General features: G+C 41.6%; 1 protein-coding gene across 1 annotated transcript in view; it reads left to right on the top strand.

Moving 5' to 3' along the window:
* The window catches only part of cog6 (component of oligomeric golgi complex 6), a 121,432-nt gene that overhangs the window by 70,203 nt on the left and 39,831 nt on the right, over positions 1-11,398 (top strand). Inside the window, exons 9-11 of the mRNA XM_031791283.1 lie at positions 3,376-3,467; positions 3,599-3,669; positions 8,114-8,205. Coding sequence (XP_031647143.1) covers positions 3,376-3,467; positions 3,599-3,669; positions 8,114-8,205 — 255 coding nt within the window. The remainder of the gene's footprint in view (positions 1-3,375; positions 3,468-3,598; positions 3,670-8,113; positions 8,206-11,398) is intronic.

Raw genomic sequence — 11,398 nt, 5'->3', positions numbered from 1 at the left:
GGTCAGTACTCTGTTAGGACAGTACTCTGTTAGGTCAGTACTCTGTTAGGGCAGTACTCTGTTGGGACAGTACTCTGTTGGGACAGTACTCTGTTGGGACAGTACTCTGTTGGGACAGTACTTTGTTGGGACAGTACTTTGTTGGGACAGTACTCTGTTGGGACAGTACTCTGTTGGGACAGTGTACTCTGTGTTGGGACAGTACCCTGTTGGGACAGTGTACTCTATGTTAGGCCAGTACTTTGTTAAGTCAGTACTCTGTTGGGTCAGTACTCTGTTGGGACAGTGTACTCTGTTAGGTCAGTACTCTGTTGGGACAGTGTACTCTGTTAGGTCAGTACTCTGTTGGGACAGTGTACTCTGTTGGGACAGTGTACTCTGTTGGGACAGTACTCTGTTAGGTCAATACTCTGTTGGGTCAGTACTCTGTTGGGACAGTGTACTCTGTTGGGACAGTGTACTCTGTTGGGACAGTGTACTCTGTTGGGACAGTGTACTCTGTTGGGACAGTGTACTCTGTTGGGACAGTGTACTCTGTTGGGACAGTGTACTCTGTTGGGACAGTGTACTCTGTTGGGACAGTGTACTCTGTTGGGACAGTGTACTCTGTTGGGACAGTGTACTCTGTTGGGACAGTGTACTCTGTTGGGACAGTGTACTCTGTTGGGACAGTGTACTCTGTTGGGACAGTGTACTCTGTTGGGACAGTGTACTCTGTTGGGACAGTGTACTCTGTTAGGTCAGTACTCTGTTGGGACAGTGTACTCTGTTGGGACAGTGTACTCTGTTGGGACAGTACTCTGTTGGGTCAGTACTCTGTTGGGACAGTGTACTCTGTTAGGTCAGTACTTTGTTAGGTCAGTACTCTGTTGGGACAGTACTCTGTTGGGACAGTGTACTCTGTTGGGACAGTGTACTCTGTTGGGACAGTGTACTCTGTTGGGACAGTACTCTGTTGGGACAGTACTCTGTTGGGTCAGTACTCTGTTCGGACAGTGTACTCTGTTAGGTCAGTACTTTGTTAGGTCAGTACTCTGTTGGGACAGTGTACTCTGTGTTAGGCCAGTACTTTGTTACGTCAGTACTCTGTTGGGACAGTGTACTCTGTGTTAGGCCAGTACTTTGTTAGGTCAGTACTCTGTTGGGACAGTGTACTCTGTGTTAGGCCAGTACTTTGTTAGGTCAGTACTCTGTTGGGACAGTGTACTCTGTTGGTTCAGTACTCTGTTAGGACAGTACTCTGTTAGGACAGTACTCTGTTAGGTCAGTACTCTGTTGGGACAGTGTACTATGTATGCACCTATGACACACTACCATTCAAAAGTTTGGGGTCACTTAGAAATGTCCTTGTTTTTGACAGAAAAGCAAAAACAATTGTCCATTAAAATAACTGAATAAATAAAATTGTAAATAGATAAAATTGTTCAGAAACAGAAGACAGACACTGGACAGAGGATCTCTGCCTAGAAGGCCAGCATCCCGGAGTCGGCTCTTCACTGTTAACGTTGAGACTGGTGTTTTACGGGTACTATTTAATGAAGCTGCCAGTTGAGGACTTGTGAGGCATCTGTTTCTCAAACTAGACACTCTAATGTACTTGTCCTCTTGCTCAGTTGTGCACCGGGGCCTCCCACTCCTCTTTCTATTCTGGTTAGTGGCAGTTTGCTCTGTTCTGTGAATGGAGTAGTACACTGTGAAGGGAGTAGTACACTGTGAAGGGAGTAGTACACTGTGAAGGGAGTAGTACACTGTGAAGGGAGTAGTACACTGTGAAGGGAGTAGTACACTGTGAAGGGAGTAGTACACTGTGAAGGGAGTAGTACACTGTGAAGGGAGTAGTACACTGTGAAGGGAGTAGTACACTGTGAAGGGAGTAGTACACTGTGAAGGGAGTAGTACACAAGATCTTCAGTTTCTTGGCAATTTCTCTTATGGAATAGCCTTCATTTCTCAGAACAAGTATAGACTGATGAGTTTCAGAAGAAAGGTCTTTGTTTCTGGACGTTTTGAGCCTGTAATCGAACCCACAAATGCTGATGCTCCAGATACTCAACTAGTCTAAAGAAGGACAGTTTTATTGCTTCTTTAATCTGAACAGTTTTCCGCTGTGCAAATATAATTGCAAAATGGTTTTCTAATGATTAGTTAGCCTTTTAAATGATAAACTTGGATTAACTAACACAGCGTGCCATTGGAACACAGGAGTGATGGTTGCTGATAATGGGCCTCTGTACAGTTGAAGTCGGAAGTTTACATACACTTAGGTTGGAGTCATTAAAAACTTGTTTTTCAACCACTCCACACATTTCTTGTTACTTTGTACAAGACACAGGTAATTTCTCCAACAATTGTTTACAGACAGATTATTTCACTTATAATTCACTGTATCACAATTCCAGTGGGTCAGAAGTTTACATACATTAAGTTGACTGTGCCTTTAAACAGCTTGGAAAATTCCAGAAAATGGTGTCATGGCTTTAGAAGCTTCTGATAGGCTAATTGACATCATTGAGTAAATAAGGAGTGTACCTGTGGATGTATTTCAAGGCCTACCTTCAAACTCGGTGCCTCTTTGCTTGACATCATGGCAAAATCAAAAGAAATCAGCCAAGACCTCCACAAGTCTTCTTCATCCCTGGGAGCAATTTCTAAACGCTTGAAGGTACCACGTTCATCTGTACGAACAATAGTACACAAGTATTAACACCATGGGACCACGAAGCTGTCATACCGCTCAGGAAGGAGATGCGTTCTGTCTCCTAGAGATGAACATACTTTAGTGTGGAAAGTGCAAATCAGTCTCAGAACAACAGCAAAGGACCTTGTGAAGATGCTGGAGGAAACAGGTACGAAAGTATCTATATCCACAGTAAAACGAGTCCTATATCGACATAACCTGAAAGGCCACTCAGCAAGGAAGAAGCCACTCCTACAAAACCGCCATAAAAAAGCCAGACTACGGTTTGCAACTGCACATGGGGACAAAGATCATACTTTTTGGAGAAATGTCCTCTGGTCTGATGAAACAAAAATAGAACTGTTTGACCATAATGACCATCGTTATGTTTGGAGGAAAAAGGGAGAGGCTTGCAAGCCGAAGAACACCATCCCAACCCTGAAGAACTGAATAAGCGAGCAAGGAGACCTACAAACATGACTCAATTACACCAGCTCTGTCAGGAAGAAATGGGCCAAAATTCACCCAACTTATTGTGGGAAGCGTGTGGAAGGCCACCTGAAACGTTTGACCCAAGTAAAACAATTTCAAGGCAATGCTACCAAATACTAATTGAGTGTATGTAAACTTCTGATCCACTGGGAATGTGATGAAGGAAATAAAAAAAATCTGAGTCCTGTGTACTTTGACCCATCCAGGTACGTAGGGGACATGTTAGCGTGGCTGCACCAAGCCACCGCATCGGAGAAGGAGCATCTGGAGGCCCTGCTGAAACAGGTCACAGCACGAGGTAACCTAAAACCCTCACACAATCCCTATGGCAACGAATGGCCGCTTGATCTCTTCTAATCCTAACCGTTGTGCAGGTAGTTAATTCTCTCGTGTGTCTTGTCTGCGTCTGACTGACTGCCTTCCCTTTAGCACCAGGAGTGGATGAGACCATGCAAGAGGTGGTGGGACACATCACTGAGGGAGTCTGCAGACCTCTTAAAGTAAGACCCCCCCAACCCAGTGTGTTTTTTGTGTGTACCTTTCCGTTTGTTTCAGTCGACTGTATTTGACTGTAGAACTAATAAAATGATGAAATACTACTGGAAAGACTGACTGTCCTGGGATAAATACTACTGGAAAGACTGACTGTCCTGGGAGAAATACTACTGGAAAGACTGACTGTCCTGGGATAAATACTACTGGAAAGACTGACTGTCCTGGGATAAATACTACTGTAAAGACTGACTGTCCTGGGATAAATACTACTGGATAGACTGACTGTCCTGGGATAAATACTACTGGACAGACTGACTGTCCTGGGATAAATACTACTGGATAGACTGACTGTCCTGGGATAAATACTACTGGATAGACTGACTGTCCTGGGATTAATACTACTGGAAAGACTGACTGTCCTGGGATAAATACTACTGGAAAGAAATTATGTCCTGGGATAAATACTACTGGATAGACTGACTGTCCTGGGATAAATAGTACTGGAAAGAAATTATGTCCTGGGATAAATACTACTGGAAAGACTGACTGTCCTGGGATAAATACTACTTGAAAGAAATTATGTCCTGGGATAAATACTACTGGATAGACTGACTGTCCTGGGATAAATACTACTGGAAAGAAATTATGTCCTGGGATTAATACTACTGGAAAGACTGACTGTCCTGGGATAAATACTACTGGAAAGAAATTATGTCCTGGGATTAATACTACTGTAAAGACTGACTGTCCTGGGATAAATACTACTGGATAGACTGACTGTCCTGGGATAAATACTACTGGATAGACTGACTGTCCTGGGATAAATACTACTGGACAGACTGACTGTCCTGGGATAAATACTACTGGATAGACTGACTGTCCTGGGATAAATACTACTGGATAGACTGACTGTCCTGGGATTAATACTACTGGAAAGACTGACTGTCCTGGGATAAATACTACTGGAAAGAAATTATGTCCTGGGATAAATACTACTGGATAGACTGACTGTCCTGGGATAAATAGTACTGGAAAGAAATTATGTCCTGGGATAAATACTACTGGAAAGACTGACTGTCCTGGGATAAATACTACTTGAAAGAAATTATGTCCTGGGATAAATACTACTGGATAGACTGACTGTCCTGGGATAAATACTACTGGAAAGAAATTATGTCCTGGGATTAATACTACTGGAAAGACTGACTGTCCTGGGATAAATACTACTGGAAAGAAATTATGTCCTGGGATTAATACTACTGGAAAGACTGACTGTCCTGGGATTAATACTACTGGAAAGACTGACTGTCCTGGGATTAATACTACTGGAAAGACTGACTGTCCGGGGATAAATACTACTGGAAAGAAATTATGTCCTGGGATTAATACTACTGGAAAGACTGACTGTCCTGGGATAAATACTACTGGAAAGACTGACTGTCCTGGGAGAAATACTACTGGAAAGACTGACTGTCCTGGGATAAATACTACTGGAAAGAATGACTGTCCTGGGATAAATACTACTGGAAAGAAATTATGTCCTGGGATAAATACTACTGGAAAGAAATTATGTCCTGGGATAAATACTACTGGATAGACTGACTGTCCTGGGATAAATAGTACTGGAAAGAAATTATGTCCTGGGATAAATACTACTGGAAAGACTGACTGTCCTGGGATAAATACTACTTGAAAGAAATTATGTCCTGGGATAAATACTACTGGATAGACTGACTGTCCTGGGATAAATACTACTGGAAAGAAATTATGTCCTGGGATTAATACTACTGGAAAGAAATTATGTCCTGGGATTAATACTACTGGAAAGACTGACTGTCCTGGGATAAATACTACTGGAAAGAAATTATGTCCTGGGATTAATACTACTGGAAAGACTGACTGTCCTGGGATTTATACTACTGGAAAGACTGACTGTCCTGGGATTAATACTACTGGAAAGACTGACTGTCCGGGGATAAATACTACTGGAAAGAAATTATGTCCTGGGATTAATACTACTGGAAAGACTGACTGTCCTGGGATAAATACTACTGGAAAGACTGACTGTCCTGGGAGAAATACTACTGGAAAGACTGACTGTCCTGGGATAAATACTACTGGAAAGAATGACTGTCCTGGGATTAATACTACTGGAAAGACTGACTGTCCTGGGATAAATACTACTGGAAAGACTGACTGTCCTGGGAGAAATACTACTGGAAAGACTGACTGTCCTGGGATAAATACTACTGGAAAGAATGACTGTCCTGGGATAAATACTACTGGAAAGAAATTATGTCCTGGGATAAATACTACTGGATAGACTGACTGTCCTGGGATTAATACTACTGGAAAGACTGACTGTCCTGGGATAAATACTACTGGAAAGAAATTATGTCCTGGGATAAATACTACTGGATAGACTGACTGTCCTGGGATAAATAGTACTGGAAAGAAATTATGTCCTGGGATAAATACTACTGGAAAGACTGACTGTCCTGGGATAAATACTACTTGAAAGAAATTATGTCCTGGGATAAATACTACTGGATAGACTGACTGTCCTGGGATAAATACTACTGGAAAGAAATTATGTCCTGGGATTAATACTACTGGAAAGACTGACTGTCCTGGGATAAATACTACTGGAAAGAAATTATGTCCTGGGATTAATACTACTGGAAAGACTGACTGTCCTGGGATTAATACTACTGGAAAGACTGACTGTCCTGGGATTAATACTACTGGAAAGACTGACTGTCCGGGGATAAATACTACTGGAAAGAAATTATGTCCTGGGATTAATACTACTGGAAAGACTGACTGTCCTGGGATAAATACTACTGGAAAGACTGACTGTCCTGGGAGAAATACTACTGGAAAGACTGACTGTCCTGGGATAAATACTACTGGAAAGAATGACTGTCCTGGGATAAATACTACTGGAAAGAAATTATGTCCTGGGATAAATACTACTGGAAAGAAATTATGTCCTGGGATAAATACTACTGGATAGACTGACTGTCCTGGGATAAATACTACTGGAAAGAAATTATGTCCTGGGATTAATACTACTGGAAAGACTGACTGTCCTGGGATAAATACTACTGGAAAGAAATTATGTCCTGGGATTAATACTACTGGAAAGACTGACTGTCCTGGGATTTATACTACTGGAAAGACTGACTGTCCTGGGATTAATACTACTGGAAAGACTGACTGTCCGGGGATAAATACTACTGGAAAGAAATTATGTCCTGGGATTAATACTACTGGAAAGACTGACTGTCCTGGGATAAATACTACTGGAAAGACTGACTGTCCTGGGATAAATACTACTGGAAAGAAATTATGTCCTGGGATAAATACTACTGGAAAGAAATTATGTCCTGGGATTAATACTACTGGAAAGACTGACTGTCCTGGGATTAATACTACTGGAAAGACTGACTGTCCTGGGATTTATACTACTGGAAAGACTGACTGTCCTGGGATTAATACTACTGGAAAGACTGACTGTCCGGGGATAAATACTACTGGAAAGAAATTATGTCCTGGGATAAATACTACTGGAAAGAAATTATGTCCTGGGATTAATACTACTGGAAAGACTGACTGTCCTGGGATAAATACTACTGGAAAGAAATTATGTCCTGGGATAAATACTACTGGAAAGACTGACTGTCCTGGGATAAATACTACTGGAAAGAAATCATGTCCTGGGATTAATACTACTGGAAAGACTGACTGTCCTGGGATTAATACTACTGGAAAGAAATTATGTCCTGGGATAAATACTACTGGAAGAAATTATGTCCTGGGATTAATACTACTCGATAGACTGACTGTCCTGGGATAAATACTACTGGATAGACTGACTGTCCTGGGATAAATATTACTGGATAGACTGACTGTCCTGGGATAAATACTACTGGATAGACTGACTGTCCTGGGATAAATACTACTGGATAGACTGACTGTCCTGGGATAAATACTACTGGACAGACTGACTGTCCTGGGATAAATACTACTGGATAGACTGACTGTCCTGGGATAAATACTACTGGACAGACTGACTGTCCTGGGATAAATACTACTGGATAGACTGATTGTTCTGGGATAAATACTACTGGATAGACTGACTGTTCTGGGATAAATACTACTGGATAGACTGACTGTCCTGGGATAAATACTACTGGAAAGAAATTATGTCCTGGATAAATACTACTGGACAGACTGACTGTCCTGGGATAAATACTACTGGATAGACGTTCTGTCCTGGGATAAATACTACTGGATAGACTGACTGTCCTGGGATAAATACTACTGGATAGACGTTCTGTCCTGGGATAAATACTACTGGATAGACGTTCTGTCCTGGGATAAATACTACTGGATAGACTGACTGTCCTGGGATAAATACTAAATATAAAATGGCTTCTCTTTCAGGTGCGTCTGGAGCAGGGAATCTTGTCTGAGCCGGGTTCTGTTCTACTCTACAAGCTGTCCAACCTGCTCAAGTTCTACCACCACACCATCAGGTAGGTAGTACCCTGACCTCTGAACCTGACCCCTGACCCTAACCCTCAAGGCACTACAGAGGGTAGTGCGTACGGCCAAGTACATCACTGGGGCTAAGCTACCTGCCATCCTGGACCTCTATACCAGGCGGTGTCAGAGGGAGGCCCTAACAATTGTCAGACCTCAGCCACCCCTCAGCCAAAAGGCTTCTCAACAGTTTTTACCTCCAAGCCATAAGACTCCTGAACAGGTAATCAATTGGCTACCCGGACTATTTGCATTGTGTGCCCCCGCCCTCCAACCCCTCTTTTACACTGCTGCTACTCTCTGTTACTCTTATGTGCATAGTCACTTTAACTATACATTCATGTACATACTACCTCAATTGGGCCGACCAACCAGTGCTCCCTCACATTGGCTAACCAGGCTATCTGCATTGTGTCCCACCACCCACCAACCCCTGTTTTAAGCTACTGCTACTCTCTGTTCATCATATATGCATAGTCACTTTAACCATATCTACATGTACATACTACCTCAATCAGCCTGACTAACAGGTGTCTGTATGTAGCTACATGTACATACTACCTCAATCAGCCTGACTAACAGGTGTCTGTATGTAGCTACATGTACATACTACCTCAATCAGCCTGACTAACAGGTGTCTGTATGTAGCTACATGTACATACTACCTCAATCAGCCTGACTAACAGGTGTCTGTATGTAGCTACATGTACATACTACCTCAATCAGCCTGACTAACAGGTGTCTGTATGTAGCTACATGTACATACTACCTCAATCAGCCTGACTAACAGCTGTCTGTATGTAGCTACATGTACATACTACCTCAATCAGCCTGACTAACAGGTGTCTGTATGTAGCTACATGTACATACTACCTCAATCAGCCTGACTAACAGGTGTCTGTATGTAGCTACATGTACATACTACCTCAATCAGCCTGACTAACAGGTGTCTGTATAGAGCTACATGTACATACTACCTCAATCAGCCTGACTAACAGGTGTCTGTATGTAGCTACATGTACATACTACCTCAATCAGCCTGACTAACAGGTGTGTCTGTATGTAGCCCCTCTACTGTATATAGCCTCTCTACTGTATATAGCCTCTCTACTGTATATAGCCTCTCTACTGTATATAGCCTCTCTACTGTATATAGCCTCTCTACTGTATATAGCCTCTCTACTGTATATAGCCTCTCTACTGTATACAGCCTCTCTACTGTATACAGCCTCTTTACTGCATATAGCCTCTCTACTGTATATAGCCTCTCTGCTGTATATAGCCTCTCTACTGTATATAGCCTCTCTACTGTATATAGCCTCTCTACTGTATATAGCCTCTCTACTGTATATAGCCTCTCTACTGTATATAACCTCTCTACTGTATATAACCTCTCTACTGTATATAACCTCTCTACTGTATATAGCCTCTCTACTGTATATAACCTCTCTACTGTATATAGCCTCTCTACTGTATATAGCCTCTCTACTGTATATAGCCTCTCTACTGTATATAGCCTCTCTACTGTATATAGCCTCTCTACTGTATAGAGCCTCTCTACTGTATGTAGCCTCTCTACTGTATATAGCCTCTCTACTGTATATAGCCTCTCTACTGTATATAGCCTCTCTACTGTATATAGCCTCTCTACTGTATATAGCCTCTCTACTGTATATAGCCTCTCTACTGTATATAGCCTCTCTACTGTATATAACCTCTCTACTGTATATAGCCTCTCTACTGTATATAGCCTCTCTACTGTATATAACCTCTCTACTGTATGTAGCCTCTCTACTGTATATAGCCTCTCTACTGTATATAGCCTCTCTACTGTATATAGCCTCTCTACTGTATATAGCCTCTCTACTGTATATACCTCTACTGTATATAACCTCTCTACTGTATATAGCCTCTACTGTATATAATCTCTCTACTGTATGTAGCCTCTCTACTGTATATAGCCTCTCTACTGTATATAGCCTCTCTACTGTATATAACCTCTACTGTATATAGCCTCTCTACTGTATATAGCCTCTCTACTGTATATAATCTCTCTACTGTATGTAGCCTCTCTACTGTATATAGCCTCTCTACTGTATATAGCCTCTCTACTGTATATAACCTCTACTGTATATAACCTCTCTACTGTATATAGCCTCTCTACTGTATATAATCTCTCTACTGTATGTAGCCTCTCTACTGTATATAGCCTCTCTACTGTATATAGCCTCTCTACTGTATATAGCCTCTCTACTGTATATAACCTCTACTGTATATAACCTCTCTACTGTATGTAGCCTCTCTACTGTATATAGCCTCTCTACTGTATATAGCCTCTCTACTGTATATAGCCTCTCTACTGTATATAGCCTCTCTACTTTATATAGCCTCTCTACTGTATATAGCCTCTCTACTGTATATAGCCTCTCTACTGTATATAGCCTCTCTACTGTATATAACCTCTCTACTGTATATAGCCTCTCTACTGTATATAGCCTCTCTACTGTATATAGCCTCTCTACTGTATATAACCTCTCTACTGTATATAGCCTCTCTACTGTATATAGCCTCTCTACTGTATATAGTCTCTCTACTGTTTATAGCCTCTCTACTGTATATAGCCTCTCTACTGTATATAGCCTCTCTACTGTATATAGCCTCTACTGTATATAGCCTCTCTACTGTATATAGCCTGTCTACTGTATATAGCCTCTCTACTGTATATAACCTCTCTACTGTATATAACCTCTCTACTGTATATAGCCTCTCTACTGTATATAGCCTCTCTACTGTATATAACCTCTCTACTGTATATAACCTCTCTACTGTATATAGCCTCTCTACTGTATATAGCCTCTCTACTGTATATAGCCTCTCTACTGTATATAGCCTCTCTACTGTATATAGCCTCTCTACTGTATATAGCCTCTCTACTGTATATAACCTCTCTACTGTATTTAGCCTCTCTACTGTATATAGCCTGTCTTTTTACTGTTGTTTTATTTCTTTACCTATCTATTGTTCACCTAATACCTCTTTTACACTATTGGTTAGAGCCTGTAGGTAAGCATTTCACTGTGAGGTCTACTACACCTGTTGTATTCAGCATTTCACTGTGAGGTCTACTACACCTGTTGTATTCAGCATTTCACTGTGAGGTCTACTACACCTGTTGTATTCAGCATT

The sequence above is a fragment of the Oncorhynchus kisutch genome, linkage group LG15 (genome assembly GCF_002021735.2).
Source record: "Oncorhynchus kisutch isolate 150728-3 linkage group LG15, Okis_V2, whole genome shotgun sequence".
Lineage (NCBI taxonomy): Eukaryota > Metazoa > Chordata > Actinopteri > Salmoniformes > Salmonidae > Oncorhynchus > Oncorhynchus kisutch.
Note: the sequence above shows the minus strand (reverse complement) of the source record. Positions and strands in the feature narration are given on the sequence as shown.